Genomic DNA, 22,452 nt, shown 5'->3' with positions numbered 1-22,452 from the left:
GCGAAAACCCCGTAGCCGCATGCGGCGCGGTCCTTAAAGCAAACATCACCCCAGGCAGACACAGCTCCCAGTCAGTTTGATGTTCAAAACACAAGGCTCTCAACACGCGCTTCATGACGGAGTGGAGCTTCTCAACGGAATTCGACTGTGGGTGGTACACTGAGCTGTGTAGCAGCTTTACCCCACACCTTTCGAGAAAAGTTGTCGTCAAAGCGCTAGTAAACACTGTGCCCTGATCTGATTGGATTTCCGCAGGAAAACCAACTCGCGCAAATATGGACAGTAGTGCATTGACTATCTCAACTGAGCTGAGTTCTTTAAGCGGCACTGCTTCAGGGAACTTTGTCGCTGGGCAGATCACAGTCAAAATGTGTCTGTACCCCGTGGCTGTTACCGGCAGAGGTCCCACAGTATCAATAACGAGCCGTCTAAAAGGCTCCGTAATGATAGGTACCAATTTCAACGGCGCCCTCGATTTGTCCCCTGGTTTGCCCACCCGCTGACAAGTGTCACATGTCCTCACGAAATGGTCTGCGTCCCGAAAACACCCTGGCCAATAGTACTCTTGCAAGAGACGGTCCTTAGTTTTCTTAACTCCTAGGTGTCCGGACCACGAACCCCCGTGTGACAAGCGCAACAGATCCTGACGATAGCATTGAGGCACGACCAGCTGATCGAACTCCACTCCTCTTCGGTCTAGATACTTCCGGTACAGGACTCCACCTCTTTCCACAAAACGCGCAGTTTTCCTGGCGATACCTTCTTTGACATTGCAGCGCACGTTTTCCAGGCTGCCATCCTTTTTTTGCTCGGCTATCAAAGCCGACCGGCTGACTTTTAGCAACCTATCAAGTCCGTCTGACGTAGGCGCGATGAGCAAATCAGTAGATAGCTCTTCTAACTTTCCCGAATCGGGATTTTCCTCTCCAGTATCTGGCGCCTTCAACGCTACAGACTCAATTTTATTCAGTTCGGGCGTGCTCTGAATATCAGCTTGCTGCGCCTCTGACCCTTTTTCGTTGTTTGATAACGTCGGCCCCGCAACTACCGCCTTTGCAGCGAGCTCCCGAACCTTCGATCTGGTTAAGGCCTGAACACTAGCTTCACCAAACAAAAGCCCCTTCTCGCGCAGGAGGTGATCGGACCTGTTTGAAAATAGGTACGGGTACTGGGGTGGCAGCATAGATGACACTGCCGCCTCTGTCTCAAGCGCTCCGAAAGGTCCTTCAATAAGCACCTTTGCTACTGGCAGACACACGCTATGAGCTTCCACGGCTTGCTTGATCCACGCGCACTCGCCCGTGAACATATGGGGTTCTACGTAAGACGGGTGAACTACATCCATCGTAGCTGCGGAATCGCGAAGCACTCGGCACTCTTTCCCGTTCACGAGGAGGTCTCGCATGTAAGGCTCGAGAAGCTTCATGTTCTCGTCAGTGCTGCCTATTGAAAAAAACACAACTTTTGGTGTCGTTTCCGGACACTGCGCCGAAAAGTGACCCGGCTTCTGGCACGTATAACAAACGCCCGCTCGCCTCATCTCGAACCGCTTTCTGCGTTCGGCCTCGGCTGCCGCCGTCTCCTTAGGTTCGGTCGCACTGCTTCCACTCGCATCCGCACTACGCGTGTTCCCCTTTGCTCTCATGGGTGTGAACTTCGGCCTCTCGAACTTCGAGCCAAATTCACCCTTTTGACCGTCCTTAGCTCCGCGAGCCCGACGCGTCACAAACTCCTCGGCTAGCTCAGCGGCTTTAGCCACCGTACAAACGTCTGGCCTATCCAAGACCCAGTATCGCACGTTCTCCGGTAACCGATTATAAAACTGTTCTAGCCCGAAACACTGCAGAACTTTATCGTGGTCACCAAACGCTTTCTCTTCTTTGAGCCACTCCTGCATGTTCGACATAAGCCTATACGCAAACTCTGTATATGACTCACTTTTGCCTTTCTCATTTTCCCGAAACTTCCGACGGAACGCCTCCGCAGACAGCCGGTACTTTTTTAGAAGACTCGATTTCACTATGTCGAAATCCTCTGCCTCCTCTCTATCCAAGCGAGCGACTACGTCGGCCGCCTCGCCGGGTAACAAAGTGAGCAAGCGCTGTGGCCACGTTTCCCGAGAGAACCCCTGCTTCTCGCACGTTCGCTCAAAGTTAACCAGGAACAAACCAATGTCCTCTCCAAGCTTAAACGGCCGCATCAGGTCAGTCATTTTGAACAATACTCGTTCTCCTGCACCGTGTGCCTGACTTCCATTACGAGCGCGTTCCATTTCTACCTCAAGACGCTTCATTTCCAAAGCGTGTTGACGGTCACGCTCTTGTTGCTCTCGCTCTTTCTGTTCTTTAAGTTCGCGCTCCTGTTTCTCTTTTTGCTCTTTAAGTTCGCGCTCATATTTCTCTTTTTGCTCTTTAAGTTCGCGCTCCTGTCTTTTTGACCTCTCCTCAATAGTCTCAAGGCATTCCGACAGCTCGTCATCCTCAGCCTCTAACTCAAGAATAGCCGTTAGCAGTTCTGGTTTTCTGAGTTTGTCTGAGACATCCAGACCCAACTCTCTTGCAAGCTCCAACAATTTCGGTTTGCGCAACGACTTCAAATCCATGGCTGCTCTGAATGCTGCTTTCTCTACTGCTTACTATTGTCTTGCCGCAAACTAACCCGGCAGCAACGACAACCACAATTACCAGCTCTGTTTCTGACACTAACAAAAGCCTGGCAAAGCTCAGAAGGAGAAAGTCCCGCACTCACCAAACCTCGCAGGCAGGAATTCCGCGCAGTCGTTCCGCTGCAGGCAACCAGTCGTCACACAGGGCTCGTTGCACTGCTCCCGGATCGTCGTTGAGCTGCTCAGCATACAGTCAACTGCATCTCTTTGCTGCTGGCCTCCGTTGTCGCGATCTCACCGCTGGCAGACCGTTGTTTGAAGTCGTAGGCGATCTCACCGCTGCCAACCAGATGTTTGGATCGCGACACTGGCGCGATCGGGTGGGAACTCGGCGCTGACGCCCGTGGTTGTACCTGGGTCGCAAGCCCCAAGGGTAGCGTTGGCCTGGCGGCCTGGGGTACAACTCGAAGCATCCGAAGGTCCCGGCAAAGTATGAGTCGACTGGTAACAACGAAACAACTTGTTTATTTTAACATCGCAAAGAGTTGGCGGTCAGGTTGACCGAAGTAGAGAGACGGGAGAGCACTTCACTCAACAGAAGAAATCGGAGCCCTCCTTTTGGCGTCCGGGGGCAGCTGTTTTTATACTCTCGCAGTTGAGGGCAAGAAGGAACCCCTCAAAAGACGAGCACGTGAATGTACAATGGGCTAATGGTGACGCACACTGTCGTGGCGCTGCGCACGATCTCGTAGCACCCTGTCGTGGCGCTGCCGGTCGGACACAATGACTGTAACGAGAAGATGGTCCCTGCTTTGGCATCGCCTGTTTCGGGCATAATGACTGGAACGAGATCCCTGCTTTGGCTTCGCCTGTTTCGGGCCCAATAACTGGAATGCGAGGATGATCCCTAGGCGGTCGCATCGCCGCAGTCGCGCCTGGAAACACCTGGCGATGAGTGTTGCGGCGACGACGATCGGGCCAAAATGTCCGCCGCCCCGCCGCAGTCGCGCCGGCAAAACCACGTGTCGCAGGCGAAACGCAACAGTAGGTAATTTCCCCTATGTCGTCCTTTGTGTCAGTGTTTGTTGGCTCCTTATGATATATATATATATATATATATATATATATATATATATATATATATATATATATATATATATATATATATATATATATATATTGTCAGGAGTGACAAGCGTAAAGAAAGAAGACGAGGAAGAAGGAGTGAAGCGAGCGCGTCGAGCCGCCATCTTGGAGAAGGGGCGCGCGCAGGGAAGGACGTGGTGGCCAGGGCGCAGCGTTCCAGGAGGAGACGGCCGGAGATCGCCTCTCTGGGTCCTGTCCCAGTTCCTAGGCGACACATCGACGGCCCGGCCGAGTACCAGGCTCGGCGAGCAGATGTCCGACGTCCCCGGAACTACCGCTGGCCCGGACCTACCTGCCAGGACACGTCAGCTTTTGAGCCGCTGAACGTAGACGCACGGAGGCTGGCTACAGCCAGTCACCGTTCCGTCTAGAGAACTAAGCTGGGCCGGCGCGCACCGGGAGCGCCAGCCTGCACGAGCCCCGCTCTGCGTGAGCGCGACAGCTCCTCAGCGACCGTGCCTTCGTCACGTCGGCCGGGGCATCGGCAACGCCGGACACCAGCAACGACTGAAGACGACCAGATTACAACGATGGACCACAGACCGGGGGACGCTGATACCCGCCTCGAACGGAACCGGTACTGTAAGCGCCTCTACTATACAGCGAATAGACGATCGCCGCACAGACGTTAGTAAACGCGGTAGTGCGAGCGTAAAGCTTAGCAAGGGAGGACGCATTCCGTGTGCAATAAGTGACGAACGTTACCGTGTGTTTCTGTTGTTAAAAGTCCACATTGAATTAATGTTACGTGTGTGCTGCATCTTGCGTTCGTGTGTTCCTTCTGCCCGCTCAAGCTAGCGTACTAGGCGTTAACGTATGCGTGACAATATATGGTGTCCCAGCTAACTTGGACCAAGATTTTAACAATACCCAGGAGCTGTAGAAAAATCGTACCGATTGCATAGTAGCCGTATAGTCGTATGTACTTACGGCCAGTATTTTTTTCATCACGAATTATTACTTGATTAATTACTTTCAATTAATGAACATTTTAATTATTGCTTGAATCGCGAACATATCGATTACAGAGTTGTTGGGCATCTCAAGTAACCTCCGAATCAAGCATTTGTTCAGTGCTCACCTTTGCCTCGTTGGTTTTTCCGAGAAAAAACCAAAGCGCGCGAAACATCCAAAATACGAAATAGGCGCTCGCGCGCCGCTACTCAAGCACTCCCAAGCGAACAGCCACGGATACACGGCTTCACTAGCGGCGGCAGCTCGATACAGGGCTTCACGCTATCCGATGGTCGCGGCATCAAGAGGACACGCCGCAGACGCATTAATAAGCGTTGCGGAGCCTTTTTGTTTATGGGGTTTTACGTGCCAAAACCACTTTCTGATTATGAGGCACGCCGTAGCGGAGGACTCCGGAAATTTCGGCCACCTGGGGTTCTTTAACGTGCACCTAAATCTAAGTACACGGGTGTTTTCGCATTTCGCCCCCATCGAAATGCGGCCGCCGTGGCCGGGATTCGATCCCGCGACCTCGTGCTCAGCAGCCCAATTGCGGAGCCTTGTACGATGCGGCGATAAGAGAGCCTGCGAGTGCGCTTCTATTTCGTATTTCGCGTATTTCGCGGGCTTTTGTTTTTTCTTGGAAAAAAACCAAGCAGGACCATTTCAGCACGAAAGAAATGCTAGATTCGAAGGTTACTTAAGGTGCCCTACAACTTTGTAATTGATACGCTTGCGATTCAAGTAATAATTCAGAGGTTCACTAATTAAAAGTAATTAAACATGATTTTGGCTTCTAGCGCGAAGTGAAACAGGGACACAGAAAGGAGCAGACAGGACGAGCGCTAACTCTCAGCTAAATTTTTATTAAGACGAAGAACATATATATAGGTGATTGCAAAAACCGTAGCATAAGAACATGACAGTTTCTCAAGTTTCTGAATTACTTTTGAGTGACACACAAGATCAAAAGCTTTTCTAAAATCCAGGAAGACAACATGAATCTGACCAGTTTTGTGAAGAACGCTAGCAAAATTGTGGACGACTGAGCCTGACTGGGTCAGAGTAGAAAAGCCCTTCCGAAAGACATGTCTTTCGCCGTACTGTATGAATACGCATGCCACAAGGACACACACATATATACTAAGCATACTAACATGAGAATCATAATTCTTGAGGTTCCCTTCAGTTTCTGTGCACCTTCTAAGCCTCAACGTGACGGGTGTCATCGGCCCCCAGACATAGAGCAAGAGGTCTTTGTGAACATGGGCCTTGGAAACGGCCCGAATGCCTGTCTGTACAGATAGTCTTTTGAAGCTGTTTCATAGTTTTGACGGGTGACAGGTTGCAATTGGGTAATGAACCAGTTCGCTATGGCACTCACTTATTTCCGCTCTTCAATTGTTTTTACAGCGATGACCGTTATGGGTTTTTGACTCAAGGGCTCGTTCGCGGCTTCATATATGGAGTGTTTTTCTTAAGCTTCTTCTTTTTTGTGCTGTATAACTCGAAGTGGCGGACATTGTTTGCATGCACGAGAAATGAAAACGTGTAATCAAATAAGTAACGACATTCCCCTAAATAACTTTTTAACTAGTCATCTTAAGGCACACATTGCAACTTACAAAAGCTAGCAGGTGAGTTCGCAAGGCATATTCGCTTGGAATGAGTTCTGACCATGACACAAGTGAAGTGATGTGCGTTCCCATTGTGCGCGATGACATGCATAGGTGTCCCAAATATTTTTGCCCCGCAGTGCACGAGAAAAAAAAGGAGTTTTGTTTAAAATGTAAGTAGAACGACAGTGCCTATCACCGCAACTTTGACGGCCCATATCTCGAAACTGGTGTCATCCTCGGAATTCGTTCCAAGAAAATATCCCTTGTGAATTCACCGGCTACAATTCGTAAATTTCAACATGCACCACAAAGTAAAAACTAAGAAGTTGGTTAGCAAAAATTGTTTAATTACTAAATTATGCATCACGATTGCTTGTGCGTGCCCACCTCTTCGGGCAATCCAGCTCAATGATTAAAAACAATTATGTTAATTCTGGTAAAAAAGCATCACGGTTATAGGGCCTGGTGGAGAACCTTCACTGTTAGTCAAAAGGAGATTGATCGCCACACCCCCTACCAACACGCGCACTTCTATCCCTATCCGTCTTCTTCAGAGCGTACGCTTAAATAGTTTCATGCTACGCGCGTCGTTTGTGAACTCGCACGGTTTACAACGGATGCGAAAAGGGTAGCTGCTACGTAAGCTCCGATAAAGGCAGCTGGAGGCTGGCCAGAGGGACTTTCTCCCTGACCTTCTAAATGTAGTTCAGAGGCTCACATACGGCACATCTGTGCTGCGTTTAGAGAGTCGTGCGCGCAGGTTCTAGCTCTCGAACAAGCATGTGTACCTCGCCTCCGTTATTCAAGCAGCGTAAAGCTGTCGGGGAGAGCGCGCGTCTGCAGTCGAGCGTGCTGTCGGGCCGGAAACAGTCCGTCAAGCCTCGGCCGACTGCTTTTTTGCGCGTCGAACTAATTGTTGCGAGCAGGAGCGCATTTCAGGAGCGACGCAACGTTAACAAGCCTGCTCTGCCATATTTTGGTGTCTCGACGTAGTGAAACCTTGCATTTGCAGCCACCTGCAGAGCGAAGCGGAATAAGTCCACTTGCAATCTGGGTTTATAAAGTAGCGGATCTTAAAACAACGCGGCGTTATCATTGGTTGAGACATGGCATTACACAGTGAGTATACACATTAGAAGCTGTGAAGTTGCGCGGGCTTTTAATTTTGAAATTACCGCTTTTTTTTTTCTTTCTCTTGCTGTCGTTAGCGCTGCCATGTTTGGTATGGCCGACACTTCGATGTTGCAACCATGACGGTATGCTGAAATGTAACTACAACTTTGGTTTAGGACGAATTGTTTACCACTGCGCCTTGCATAAACTTATTTTGCTATCTTTGAAAATAAAAATTTATTGCAATGATTGTTAGGATGCGTGGGCGTGTGAAGGAGAGCAAGCATACGAGGCAAAAAAAAAAATGCAAGAGCGATTTTGGTGATGAGTCTGTTGCAGTTTTAAATAAATACCTGAGATGTTACATCACCGTATGAGTGAGTGTAATTGCGGATGCCTTGTCCTTTGCAAACAACAGAATAAAATATACAAAAACAGCGCATGTAAACGGCGCATACGTCAGCGTGGCCAGTAAGCCGAAGGCTGGGTCGAAATCGAAGGTTTTGCCCTGCGCTGGGTGTGTGCGTGTATCACAACAAATGCGGACTAAATTTGTTAAAGTGGCCACCTGTTAAGTAAGTTGACCTCACGTTTAATGCACGCGCCGACACTTATCATGGGAACAGCGTAGTCGTGCAAATGAAAGGAACATAGTCGACTTCCTGTTTAAGCAGTGACAACTAGGGCTGGGTCGCTGTGGATTGGCACAATAGGCTGTGAAATGTCATCTCTGATGGTCTGCTAGGTTTCTCGATGTTTCATGTAAACGCTGAAAAAGCCTTCGCCTTTCCTTTGCAGGTTGGCCTTGTTAGGTGGGCCTAAATAGACCGATTCTGTTCTGTGAACAATACCCGCAAATTGAAAAGGCCGTTTGTGCTGTGTTGTGAGCGCCGCCGTATTTCGAGAGCCACCATGAGCTGGTTCAGGCTGAAGCGAAAGGAGAACAAAAGGAGTGTCGACTCTGGAGTCATCGAAGAAATTGGCCAGCCGTTTCAAGTATCTCACGTTGTTCACGTTGGCTACAACCCGGCAACGGGAGACGTCGAAGGACTGCCAGAACCATGGCTAAAGCTCTTGCAACATGCCAACATATCGTGAGTACTGCTGGTAACGCTTTCGTCTTCAAAGCATGTCTTGCTAGTAAAGCAACTTATACTTGCACCTTCCGCGTCCGTTGCCTAGCGTTGCTTGAAGTGCAACTGTTCGTGTTGTTCGTCCCTCAAATAGGAAACGCAACAGCTAAAAGGCGTTTCCGTGCTGGCAAGATAATTGTACATGTAGGCGCTAAACCAGACTTTGATACGAAACCAATTTCGTGTGAGATGCCGAAGCGCTTGCACCCGTTAGTACCATGATGCATATCGGATTTAGCGTTACAGCTGTCAAAAGTTTCCAAGAAAGGTTGTAAAATCCCAGAGTACATCAAAGACGTGCGCATCATGCTTATGTAGTGATCAGGCAAAGTGCTGCAGTACAAAGTATGTTACGGCTTCTATCTCAAACAGCGCCAAGGAGCAGAGCAAACACCCAACTGCTGTTCTACAAGCACTCAAGTATTATCAACATTCCATAAAAAACAAGAATGGTGTGGCCAAATTTCTGGCAACGAAGGAAACTGTGGAACAAGAATCAAAAGAAATTGCAGACACTCTTCCAGGTAAGAAAGACGAATGTTGGGGCGCTCTCCACGCCATCAATGAAAAGCACTATTAGCTGCTGGTTGTGCATTGCTTATGCCGGTTTATTATTTGATTTTGTTCTAATACTCATGTTGGACAAGATTAATGACTCATTCTGTGCTCACATGGACAGAAAAATAGTGTCCGCCATTTATTAAATTATGAACTAGCATGAAAAGCAGAGAGACAGGAGCTTCAGTTCTACATACAGAAATGCAGTCATCGTTGATTAATTAGATCACAGCTTTATATGTTGATGTTGCCTTGAATTAGCCAATGATTTAATTACAAGGCATACTTAAGATGCAGCGATGCCATTAAGATGGCATATGGTAAAATAAAAGGTTGTTTGGTGTAGTTGTTAAACGTTTAAGTAAGGCCCAAACCCCATGAGAGCGATGTTGTATGTGATGGTGAGAGGAGACGGCTTTCAGGCGATGGAATGGGCTGTTGCGTGAACAGATCGCTTGATTCTGAAAATCTAGAATTCATCGCTCGTCGCCTGGAAGTGCTATGAGCAACTCGCCAATAGTGTGAGGCTAGAACTGGATGTACATCAGTCAAGTATTACTGATTGTTGCAGGGAATGAGGAAACGACTAAATTTTGATACGTGCAAGAATAAGAACCAGCCGCAAGACCTTCAGAAATATTTTATGCTGCTGTTCACAGTAAAACACACGTAACTTAAATTAATAAAGCGCGTGTCACGCCAGTTTTGGCATGTATTTACTACCCTCGCACTAGCAACACCAAGGAGACGTTACTAAATGTAGTCGCTCGCTTGAGGTACGACTTGTAGGCGACAAACAAACACGACAGCTATCTACATCGCGTCGCTTGTTGCTGTTGTGTGCAAGATCGCTTGCATGGCATTTACACTTAATGGACGTTGACTGCATATTACTTCTTACTATTAGTGCTAGCCACAGGACTTAATGAAACAATATTAGGAGTTACACCATTACTAAGATGTCTCTGGAACTTATATAATATGATATTGCAGAAATGAGCGACGATGAAGGCTTGGATGAACCACCCGAAGAAAAGGCCGTACCATCAAAAACTCTGCCCATAGATGGGGAGCAGAAACCTGCACTTGCTCCACTTGCCTCTCCAGTAATGCGAAATAAACGAGACGAAGCACCCAGAGTTTCCGAAGAAGAGGTGATGTTGCAGCTACGTAAGAATCCTCCTCTGCTTTCCAAACCAGAAGAAAGTTGTAACAGTCATTGAAGGAGTACTGACACATATTTTGGAAGTTGTAGAAGCTCTACCACATGCTTCCTGCATGTAAAAAGAGGGCACATAGCTAATTTGAAGGCTGGGAAACATTAGAGATTATAATCTTATACTAAATTTGGTCTCAAAATGGTGGACCTGGCACCATCGTCAATGACACAAAGAAAAATTTGCTGACATCGTGTAGCACTAGGGCTAGGTACAATGATGATGCTCATAACGATAATAAGAGTGCTGTGTGCATTTCTTCTGGCTGCATTTGCGTGCAGAATCCTAAGTAATTGCAACAATGGAGCAAGCCAGTGTATTAAAATGCCATGTATGCCAATGGTATAACCCTTTAACTGCTGCGCATGCAATTGTAAATTTCAACATAAAGCCTCAAAATCAGTATTGCTAGCAAAAATAGTAACATTTAAGGTATGTGGCACATATTTTTGAGAAGTGTAGGCAGCTGTTGGTGACATCATTATGTGCAGCTATATAATTTCCTTGTTAATTGTCTACAGTGATGATTTACATCAGGAAGATTTCTTTAATGGCTGAATGGCTTCCAAGTATAGCAAAAAGAAATAGTGAATTTGATTCTTATACATGCGTATTTTTCCCAACTTGGTGGGAGTTCTTTAGATGCAGTTGAACTAGCTGAAAATTGTAACGTTTATAATATGTGCTTTTGTTCGTTTTTAACGTTGCTATAAGCACAAGAAATGCCCTACAAGTAAGTTTACATTTGGAAAGCTTAAGTGAGGAGCTGAAGGCTGTGTGAAATCATTTATCCAGCATTTGAAACAGTTGGAATACATCTGATAATGCAGTGTGCCTACTTTTGTGATTTCAGAAAGCATAGTGAATCCAGAAAACCCGAGAGAACGGTATTCACTAATGAATAAAGTGGGCTCAGGGTGAGTGCAACTCATGCCTTCTGTTTAGGCTGCTTATAATTGCGCAATGTTGGCAATCACTGCAAAGTAATGTAGGACAGAGAATGTCAACCTGATGGTTCCCGTGGCTGTTGCGATGAATAGATGCTATCCTTATGGTCAGCATGATTGAGAAACTGCATTGAGTGTTATATGCGTACCTGCGAAGCGTCCACAAGGTTTACAAATTTGGGCTCATTTTATGATGGTAGCATCAAGTATTGCAAAGAATACCGTCTGCAAGCTATGCTCGTCGGTACCCACACTACCATTAGAAGTTTTTGTGATGATGAAAGGATGCTAGAGGTACAAGTTTCTGAAGCAGGTGAAATTGGCAAACACTAGTTTTGCTGCAAAATATCACTGTAATCTTAATATCATGTGTTGCTTGTTAATATTTGTTGTGCTAAGCTCCTTGTTGCCTCTGGCCTGCATATTAGGGTTACCCATCTTTAATAAAGTGTGCATGTAACTCTGAAAGCTCAGGGCAAGCTTTTAAAAAAATGCCTGCTACCCTCTGCCTCATCCCGCTCGCCTCGGTGTCAATTTTGCAGAATCTTACAAATATTAAAGTTCACAGGTTGGCAAGTATTTAGGTGGCTAGCAGTACTCTTTAAAAAAGACATGCGTTGCAGAGATAGATGTAGACTTGGAATGATCAACACTAGTCAAATGAGATGTCTCCAAGGCTAACGTTTTGACAAGGGCACTTGGCTTCGTCAGACAAAGACAAGTCTACCTGTCGAAACGTTGGCTCCACTGACAGCTAACCACTTTTGAGTAATACCTCTGTTCTTTCCCCACCTGTAACCTGTCAGCCCAGACTGCTGCACATTGTTTTGTTAGCCTAGCCATGACCCAGAATTGTGTTCTGGTGCCAGCAGTAAGTTCAGTTTCAGTAAGTCAATAAATGGTTATACATTTTCTTTGCATGATGTGGGGAGTGGTAATTACTGTATGTGCTAGAAAATAGGTCAAACACTAATTTAAAGTCTAAAGTATAAAGATTTAAGATTATATAAAGTATAAAGATATAAAGTATAAAGATACAGTATAAAGATTTATTTCTTTGCGAGTATTGAACTCGCAAAGAAATAAATAATTCGGATATAGGTTGGCCCACATATCTCTTCAGAAAAATGAAAAACTTTGAGCATGACACAACCTTATTTACCCTAAGCTCGGTTACTAAATCTCGCTAGTCGATGCCGCAAGCTGCAGCTTTGTTGGAACTATAGGAGAAGCCGTCCTCGTCGGATGCTTCGCAAGTGTCCTCGGCATCCCAAACGATGCCGTACTCGGTGCCATCGGGTGTGTTGGATATGCAGCATTTCTTAAAGTCAGTGTGGATAACATCCAGACTTCTGTCCACGAAGGAGAATCTGCAGGCTGTTATTATATTACTCAGCTGTATTCTATTGCATCATACTAATTTGGGTGTTCCATTTAGTATTAGATCGTAATGACATTTAAAGCAATTTGGAGTTCCTGCAGAAAGGTAGTTAACTGATATTGGCCATTTCATATACTTTCATTTCAGGGCATCAGGCACAGTATACACAGCAACAGACCGCCGGACACAGCGCAAAGTGGCTGTGAAGACAATGGAACTGGCCCAACAGCCCAAGAAAGAGCTGATCCTGACGGAGATTGAGGTAATGAGGCAGAACAGGCACCCTAACCTGGTCAACTTTCTGGATGCCTACCTCGTCGATGGAGACCTGTGGGTGATCATGGAGTACCTCGAAGGTGGTGCTCTGACAGACGTTGTGTCGGAGACAGTCATGCGTGAAGAGCAGATGGCTGCTGTCTGCCTTGAGGCAACACGGGCCATTGCATTCCTGCATTCTCAGGGCATCATCCACAGGTGAGACAGCTGGTTGTTACGCTGAGCAGGAACGACAGTGACGGCGGTGTATGGGCAGGATGTAGAAAGCAGGTGAAGGTTCAGCATGATTCTAGTGATTATAAATATGGTCCTGCTTCTCTTAGTGCAGCTGGCTTTTCATAGTCAAGAACTGTCTTGAAATGCATCATGTAACCGCACAAAAACAAGGGACAAAGAAGGAACACATAAGACAGGCGCGGACAGGTACACACAGGTCCTTGGTTTTAAGTGCTGTCGGTAGGCTGAGCCTTCACATTTCAGTTCACACCATTTCATTTGTGCGAAGAATTTGTTTGATGAAGTGATTGTTTATTTGCTGCTTGTGTGCTGCTTTATTTTTTTTTTCCTTATGTGTGTAATGATAGCCCCTCCCCCCTCTAATGCATTGTATGCCCTGATGGCCCAATAAATTAAATAAATAAAAAATAAATAAATAAGTGAGTGAGTGAGTAAATAAGTAAATAAATAAACAAGTAAATAAATAAATGAATTACTTTTTAAATTTCTATTCATTGCTGGGTTACTGTCTTGCACTTCATCCCAGATTGCATTAATGAGTAAGAAGTAACTTATGTGGATGCATTACTACAAGAAAGAATAAAGCTGGCAGCTGAGTGAGTTGGTGAAAATTGATTGCTGTGAATTACATGAAAGATGAGATTTAAAGGAGGCAAACAAATGAGTGCACACTTCAAGTCGAGTTTACTTGAAAAATGATTAAAGTATTATTTGCAAAACTGCCAAAGTGACTTGTAACCACCAGTGTAAAAGGCAAAACCTAGGAAAAAAACTTAGAAGAATCCTAGAAAACAAAACCAGAGCATGATTTATGCCATTCAGTAGCATGTGGGTCACAGATATCTGTTTTGTCAGAAAGTTATCGAAGCGTGACTGCTTCAGTGTTTACTTTTCCTCCTGGTATGAAAAGGTGACGTGATCCCATGCCTCATAAGTCCACTTTTTTTTTTTTACAGTACAGTGGCTATGTTTTCTAGCTTACAGCTACACTCCCTTCAGTGTGCATGCAAATTTAGGTGTGAGGTTGTGGAAATTTAAATCCTGTGCTCTCCATCTACAATTAAAACATATTCAGCCTCTTTAGACAGGCAAAACCATTGCAAGACACCGTGCAGATCCATTATGACCCAGAAGAGAGAGAATGAACTTTGCTCCAGAGGTGAAACAGTGTTTCAGTTTCAGCAGGACTGATTTGGTTAGGTCAGTGGCCCTGCTTCAATTTAGGGTTTGTTTTTTGGCTCCTGGTTTGCTCCATTGGCAGACCCACTTTCCTGGCCACGCATTGGTCCTTTCTTGGATTGCTGAACCATGATGAATGAACTGCAAATATTTTCTTCAGAGTCACCCAACTGGATCTTAAAAGAACGAGTTTTCTGTTTACCCTTCAGGGATATCAAGTCTGATAATGTGCTGCTTGGCATGGACGGTGCGGTGAAGGTGACCGACTTCGGTTTTTGTGCTCAAATCCGTCCTGATGAGAAGCGGCACACCATGGTGGGCACACCTTACTGGATGGCACCAGAAGTGGTCACGCGAAAGCAGTATGGACCAAAGGTGAGCACTTGCCACCCACTGCATCGCTGCTCCACAGCTGTGCTGTGGCTGCATAGTAATGCTGCGAGGGAAGCTAGTTGTTGAAACGTCATGGCTAGATGTTCTGCTGAAAGGCGTAACTTGGGACAGGTTAGGGAGCAACAAGGCAAAGTGAAGCACCAACTCGCAACTGATTTAGTTTTATAATGGCATGGGGGTGCCCTTTGTACTGAGCTCAGAAAACATTCTTGAACTTGTTTTTTTTAAAACTCTGCACACGAGGCACATGTCATTAACGAATAAAATCAGTTGTGAGATCATGCTTCACTTTATCTGTCTTCTCATTGCTCCTAACCTGGGCCTTGTTACGCTTTTAAGCAGCATGTCTAGTCATGGCATGGCCACATACTTGCAGTGGCGAGTCTTCTTTTCTTTTTCTTTTTTGTGACCGCTGTAGCATGCCTTGTCTGTGAGGTCTTCTCCTTCAAAGAAGACAGGGCAGTGATGGCGTGCTGTGTTTAAAACGCTTCAGAACCTTGCCTCATCCCTCAAGCTGCCGCTCTCGTAAAATGTATATCTTTATTTCTGCATGAGCATATGAGACGTGCATGCTTTAGCTTTCGATCTGAAAACAGTTTATAAAATTGTCAAATCAAGTTCTGGCTAATTTTGAACACTTTTGCTCCTGTTTGACCCACACAAGCACTGTAAACAGTAAGGCCTTGTCAATTTGACCTTTGTTAATAAAGGTAATTTGAACACGCTGCCTGGGCCCTTCAAACATATGCATTCTCTTGTGGCGTGAAACTTTTCTTAAATCAGACATATTTTGCTGTGTTCTGGTTAATTCAGACACTTCAGACAGTCCACAGGGCTCAAAGGCATGCAAAGCCTCAAAGATTGGATGTTGCCATTGTGCTACTTAATTTCGAAGCCCAAGGCACGAGCGCTGCTGGTGTCCAACCGCAAATACAATGCAGCATGTATGTCGCTATGGTCATCAGCCTGCAGGATACTTTTTTTTTTTTTGCCAATTTGTTGCTACCCTCCGTCATGTCCCTGTGCACCGACTGTTTCTGTCGGTGCCTTATACATGCGCTTGTGCAGCTTTACTTTATCTTTGTGCAAGTAGAGAAGTATGCACTGAAGATGAACATCAAAGCCTTAAGCACATCGGAAGGCTGGATCAGTTGAATCAAGAAAAGGGACTGGCTTATTGGCTTGTGCCAATTACATGATGATGAATGGAGGCGATGAATGGAGGTGATGGCGGTAGATGTGGTCGTGGTGTAAGGACAGGCACTTCAACAAATGTTTGATTACATCAAGCCCCGTTTAAAGTGGCAGCATGTGTTGGTGGCCTGTCGCTCAGCCGTTTATGCTGGAGACTCCAACAAAACCAACAAAGTGGCAGGCCGCCAGTACAGGCGCCGCTGCTTAGTGCCGTCAAATGTTTATTTGTTTCATTGTCATTGTTTACAAGTCTATTTGCTGGCATTTTGTGCATTTGTACCACGCTGTGTGTGAAGAGGAGCCTTCAGGACGAGTGTACTATGTATTACATTGATGTTATGTGCATTAATGTAGCTTTGGACTAAGCGTGCATGTGTGCTTCCCATGTTGGTACAAACCGAATCAGGTTATCACCATGATTACCTAGTACTTTTTCTTCTTGCTGTTGCATTAACCCTTCGAGGGTCAATTTTTCTCGCCATGTGCGACCGCCCAGGGTTGATTTTTTTATGGCAGATTCCAATTCTTCTGAGGAACCTATTGCGAAAAAAATTTACCTTATTTCTTCTGAGGTGACCGTAAAGTGTGAAAAATTATTTTGCGTTGGTTTATATGTACTGTTTATTCATGAATAACAACAATAAAAAACGAAATAAACTTAAAAATTAAAAATTTCATGCATTGGTAACACACAAGGCTTAGAAAATGCTCACACGAGAATATTTCGCAAGTGTCAAATGTTCCTGCTCTTACACTAATATTTACATCCATAGCATATTCGAACTGCGTAGGTGAGTGCACTCAAGAAAACTGGTTTTGTGCCCGTGAAAAAAAGGAAAACATGTGACAATCTTCCGCTAATCTTCATCTTATCGCCAACCAGAGGCAATTAGATATCGTGAGTAAAAAAAAAAAGAAGAAAAGAACAGCAAACGCATGCATGGCGGCATCCTTCCTATGCGCACCCCTGCGAGCACTAAATGAGCGAGATACAGGTGGTCGCCCTTTGAGTGATTATTAATGAGATAGCCATCCGTTTTGCGAGTGCAAGAAACCTAAACTGCCTGTGGAACAAAACCCAAACCGGCACCTGCCAGCGCGCGCGCCCATGCGTGAGTGGTAGTATATAGCAGATGCGCTGGAGCAAACTAGCTCTAAAACAAACTGTGCAACGAAAATCGAGAAAGGGAGGCGTGAGAAAAAAATTCCCTATATTCCCACATAGTGGCAGCACATGCCATAAAAGAAAAAGTTAAGAAATTGGCGTGCATTTTAAACGTACAGACGGCGCCGTAAATATACGGCATCGACCATTTTGGACTTTTTCGTGCCGCCGTATATTTACGTCATTGACCCTCAAAGGGTTAAAGAAAATTAATATGATCATTCCACCCCATTGCGGTTTATGCTGCGCTGTGTATATGCAGGTCAGGTGCCATGCAACTGGTGAGCACGAATGACGTCTTGATCTAGGTCACAAATAGTTGAGACTGGCAGCACAGTCATGCATGCCCATAGCTGTTAGCATGATCAACGCAGTGGTGTTGGCTTGCACACCGTCGTCGCTATGGTGCGAGTGATTGCGATGATAAAGCCGCATGGAGCCAAATGAGATGTGAGTGCTGTTTATAATTTTATGGATGCCCGTTACTGTATTTGCCCCTGCAATATAACGTCTGTGATTGTTGTGTGTGTAGCATATTTCTTTCTTTTTTTACACTCGTTTAAGATACTCTTGCGCTCACTGTGACAACATGTGAGAAGTGGCCTGGCAAGTTTCAGCGAATATTTTGAGAGTTAGCTGGTGGTGACATTTTATCACGAGTGACGAGAGATCCGGTGTGAATGTGGCAATTTGTCGCAGACAGTTGCATGGCTCCTCACACTATAGAAAGTTTCTTGGTGTGAACGCACCATTAGTGTTCTGGAAGACATCAGTGTTGTTTCCCCTGACAACTCTGAATAATAGTTATTGCCGTGCAAGTTCCTCACTGTGAAAAGTCAGCTGGAAGCCAGCATTTTAAAAAAGTTTCGATGTTTGAAGCGCCTCAGTTCTTGCCATCCCCTCATTCACCGAACATTTGCTTAGTTTCGAACATTTTCTTGTGTCCCATGAAATCTGATTTAGGAATGTTTTACTGCACCTTGTGATTTTCATGCATGGTGAAAATTACAAGGTCATTTGCTTACAAGCACATCTGCTTTCAAGCTCATTTGCTTTGGAAAATGACTGTGAACATCCATTATAAACTGTCTTATATGCTTTTCTGAAGAACAGCATGTCATTGAAGCAGCGGCCTGGACAGAAAGTTCAAGTGCTGAAATATGGCCTTTCTTTCCTCCGCTAGTATGCTGTTTTTTCTTTCTGTAAAAACTAGGTAGAGATGCCATAATGGAGAGCTGCATAATAATTTTGCGTGTGTGGTTTTTCAACATGTAAAAGTAGACGAGTGTTGCATTTTGCCCCCGCTATCACATTTACACAACCAGGGATCAGACTCTCAACCTGATGCTCGGCAACAGAAAACCATAGCCACTGAGCTGCCAGAGCAGGTGTATAAAATTGGTTATAAACTGTTGTCATAATAGTTTCATCCGACAAAATTAATTCTGAGATTGTGAGCATTCAAGAGAGTCCTGCAACGACACTCCTGATGTAGGGGCAGGCATATTCTAGTCATGATTTCTTTCTAGCTGTTGTAGGTTTTTGCAGATGGGGGAACAGCAGGGCTAGTAGGTGTTGACATGCAAACAGATACTTACTGAGACAGTTTTTATGAGAAGGACCAGTATACATGCAGAAGCTGTCCACCAATATTGTTGTTAAACTAGGAATTTTCATATTGTTATGATTCTTGATCTATGCCATGTTATGCTTTTCTTGTTTCCTTGTCGGCCTCATTTCTACGTGCTTTGCCTTTCACCTGTAAATAATATTCGGTGTCAGTGAGTGCCTCCTCAGTTGTCCTCGTAGAACTACAAGCCCCTGTTATGACAGCTGTGGAATCGGTCGAACATATTCCACTAAACTCTAAGGTGTGCAGTGAAGAAAGGGCCATATACAAGACAAACATTGCAACAATCTCTCAAGACCCTTTGAGATTTAAGTGCATGTTGACACATGTGGTTATCCTTTTCTTGGGGACTGCATTTTGCCCGCTAACAACTTGAAGTTATCACTCAGCGTAAGACGCGCCCACATGATTGGAACTTACTGGGATCGTATCGATGGTTCTATCCGTTGTCTGTTGTCACTGAACTCTGTGTAATCTGATTGCATGTGTGCACGACGCGAATTGTATAGTACCTTCTGGAAGACACGGTCACCAGCGATTACTCTGGAACCTTCAGTGACTCGTGTATAAACTTGACCCTTGACCCACTGATAAGATTTCGCTGATTGCCGACTGTGTTCATCGCTATCATTGTGCTTTGGGTATAACATGCTTTTGTGGGCACAAGTTCACCCAGTAAAGGTTGGTTTCGGCATTCACAGTTTTGCTACTGTGTTCTTGACGGTCACTACCACATGGCAATATTAGGTCCCCGACAGCCTTATGCCATAAAGCCGCACATATCAAGTCCCTGGCACTCTCCATCACTGAAAATGCCGAGCACTCAACTTCTTGTTTGATTACCTTGCACCAATAGACTTCCTCTCATAACTCTAGCTGTTATTTAGACCCTAATGTACATTGGATAAAAAAAAAGCCAGCAGTGAAATCAAGACTACTAATATATTAGACAAGCAGGACTCAAGAATGAAATCAAGCTATCAAGTTGTGTTGTATTATTTTTATTTTTTCACTTCTAGCCTCCCCCTTTTGGGCCTTTCTCTACCCTCTCCCCCTCCGTTGTGGAGTAGCATGTAGGTGAATACTTCTGCGATTGCAAACCTTCCACCTTTTAATAAACAGTTCTCTCTGTTTGCACTTCACTCTCAAGGTTTTTGTATGTGCTGCATGCTGCAGGTTGATGTCTGGTCACTGGGCATTATGCTGATAGAAATGATGGATGGTGAGCCTCCCTACCTGAACGAGACTCCCCTGCGAGCCCTCTACCTCATTGCAACCCACGGTAAGCCGCACATACGGGACCGTGAGCGGCGATCCCCACAGCTCCTAGACTTCCTGGATCGGTGCCTTGAGGTAAATATTGAGTGATCTCTGCTGCTAAACTTTCTCAGAACTGTAGGGCTTGGCAAAATCCTAAGCCCATTTTACCACATTTTCAGTGCGCATCAAGAAATGCAGGCAGATGCACTTGTCACTCATATAGTGTGCGTAAAGCATGTTCTAGATGGTTGTCGGTCCTATCAACACATGTTAAACAGAATGTAGTTTTCGCTTTTGCATGAAAATGCAAATGACAATGACCGTAGGTGTTCAGAAGTTTCAGTTGGGCTATGTGTCTGAGTTAAAGTGGGACCGTTATGAGACAGTGGACAGTCTGACCTGCCCTGCCCAGCTATCCATGGCCACTGCACTGTGGTAGCATACAAAGTTAACTTGCATGTTATTTCCTCTTCTGCTAACATATGGAGAATGGTGATGAGACCATCAGCAGCAGCTTTGCCTCCAAAAGTTACGGAGACGTCGCTTACGATTGGTGCACACTGCAGTAGAACTTTGTTAATATGAAGTTCCATACGACACGATAATACCTTCGTTTTATCCAATATCCACTAAAAGCATGTATTCATTGCATGCTGATGTCAGACATTCTAGGTATACTTCATTATATCCTATAATTCGCTATATCAGTTCTCATTAAATCGAAATTTGAATGTAGTGTATATAGATTGCTCAGCTGCATCAGCCTAGCACTACCAGGACTACTGGTTGACATAGTAGTGGTATTACCAGTAGTCATCTATGAAAGTGATTAGTGTTGGCATAGCTGGTCGATTTGAACAAACTGGGGCCTAGCAAGTCCCTCCTGCAACCCTCATGGGCTACCTGTGTAAGAAGAAACAAAGGCGTTATTATTGTGATAGAAATTATATGGACATTCCAGGTGCGTTTCTGCCGTCGGTTTTGCTGCGAGGTTCTGTTTAACGTCACTGTTGCCACGTGCCATATGCTCTACGTGCGAGTGAAAGCACATGAGCGGAGCTGATGAGCATGGCTCAATCTGGAACACTCGAGGGAGGGAGGCGTAAAGCAAACGCGTCCTCTCCTGTTGCACACGAGGCATGGGGGTGAGGCGAGGGAAGGGGGTCATTCTTCTCCCGCGGCTGCTGCTTATGCCGTGGCAATGCAGGCGCTGTATCTTGAAAGTGATCTGCGACATGCGACGTGGGCAAAATGTGCACCTGCGCAGGCATCTTCAAAGCAATCTGCGATGTTTGTAGAGAGTGCATGGTGCCGGTAGCTTCATATGCACTGTGCTTTCGACGTTTTGTTCGTGTTGAAGCGAGAGATGCACAAAGGTCCATGCGCTTGCTGCTGCTACTGCGATTCCACACTCCAGCATTTTGACGAGTTTCCGCGGTCATGGAGCGATACGTGTTCATGTTCACCTGTGTGCACATGTCACTATGATTGTTAAAGAGACACTAAAGGCAAATCTTTTAACAAAGTTCAATACTTACAGGCATTTGTCTCGCAAACCATACTTAGTTCAAGGGAATTTTTCACGTCTCAGTAATTTCTCTCGTCCTACTCGAGTGCCGATTGCCACGTTAACGGTTGTTAACGAAACTTTCTCTCAAGTCTCTAAATTTGTTAAGGCAGTTTGTCGTGTGCGTATCATGGCCACGCACCTTTATATCTCCTTTCGTTTCTCTACCATGAAGCGCTTTAAAACCACGGTGCTGCAATTATGCTTCAGAAACTTTCCTTTCTTCTTCTCCTCCCTTAAACTTGTTCTCTTAACTACTACACGCAGAGACAAAGCAACAGCGCTCGCATTCGATCCTATAGATGAGATGAATATATATATATATATATGTATGTATGTATATAGAAAGTTCAGTCATAGCACTCGTAGTACAGCCCACTGGGCCGTTCTCTTTTAGAAAGTAGTCTTATTAGGGTTATTATAATTACACGAAGGTATTTCGCCCTCGTGAGCAGCAGTCCTTGAGATAGTTACTCAAACTAGCTTCCCACGCTAAGCAGGCCGTGCTCGCCTAGCACGTGATCAAGCTTTTCCTAGTCTCTAAAGCCGCTCGAGTTCGCTCTTATCCACGGGCGACCCTATTTCCAAAAAAGTATGCCTTCCAGCAGACATCAGTCCCTTTCCACATAAGTGTGAGTCTCTGGACAGGAGCTATGACGCTTCAAAGTAACCTGGGGCCTGACGGACCAACCGACTGAGCTATCTCTCCGGGCAACATCCAAGGGTCACGAGTTCAAATCACCTGTTCTCTTCCTTTCTTTTTGTTTTCCTTCTTTTCTTTTATTTTTCTTCCCCCCTTTTTAATGTCTTTTCTTTTAGTTTATCACTGTACGGGGACCCTCCTTAAAAAAAAAGAAAAGAACAATCTCCTTATTATG

The 22,452-nt window shown here is 45.4% G+C and overlaps 1 protein-coding gene across 4 annotated transcripts in view; it reads left to right on the top strand.

Annotated features, from left to right (window-relative positions):
- The first annotated feature begins 4,234 nt into the window (after positions 1–4,234).
- Pak3 (p21 (RAC1) activated kinase 3) overlaps positions 4,235–22,452 on the top strand; it is a 39,969-nt gene continuing 21,751 nt past the window's right edge. Inside the window, exons 1-8 of one of the 4 annotated variants that reach the window (XM_075696690.1) lie at positions 4,235–4,328; positions 8,236–8,531; positions 8,943–9,094; positions 10,122–10,298; positions 11,199–11,262; positions 12,821–13,147; positions 14,575–14,740; positions 19,924–20,100. In XM_075696690.1, the coding sequence (XP_075552805.1) occupies positions 8,350–8,531; positions 8,943–9,094; positions 10,122–10,298; positions 11,199–11,262; positions 12,821–13,147; positions 14,575–14,740; positions 19,924–20,100 (1,245 nt within the window). In that variant the 5' untranslated portion in view covers positions 4,235–4,328; positions 8,236–8,349. Of the gene's footprint in view, positions 4,329–7,283; positions 7,444–7,879; positions 8,013–8,235; positions 8,532–8,942; positions 9,095–10,121; positions 10,299–11,198; positions 11,263–12,820; positions 13,148–14,574; positions 14,741–19,766; positions 19,828–19,923; positions 20,101–22,452 lie in introns of those variants that run through there. The other 3 variants (XM_075696689.1, XM_075696692.1, XM_075696688.1) reach the window with 3 other exon arrangements.

This window comes from Dermacentor variabilis, chromosome 6, assembly GCF_050947875.1.
Source record: "Dermacentor variabilis isolate Ectoservices chromosome 6, ASM5094787v1, whole genome shotgun sequence".
In the NCBI taxonomy this organism is placed as follows: Eukaryota; Metazoa; Arthropoda; class Arachnida; order Ixodida; family Ixodidae; genus Dermacentor; species Dermacentor variabilis.
This window is presented reverse-complemented; position numbering and strand designations above follow the sequence as displayed.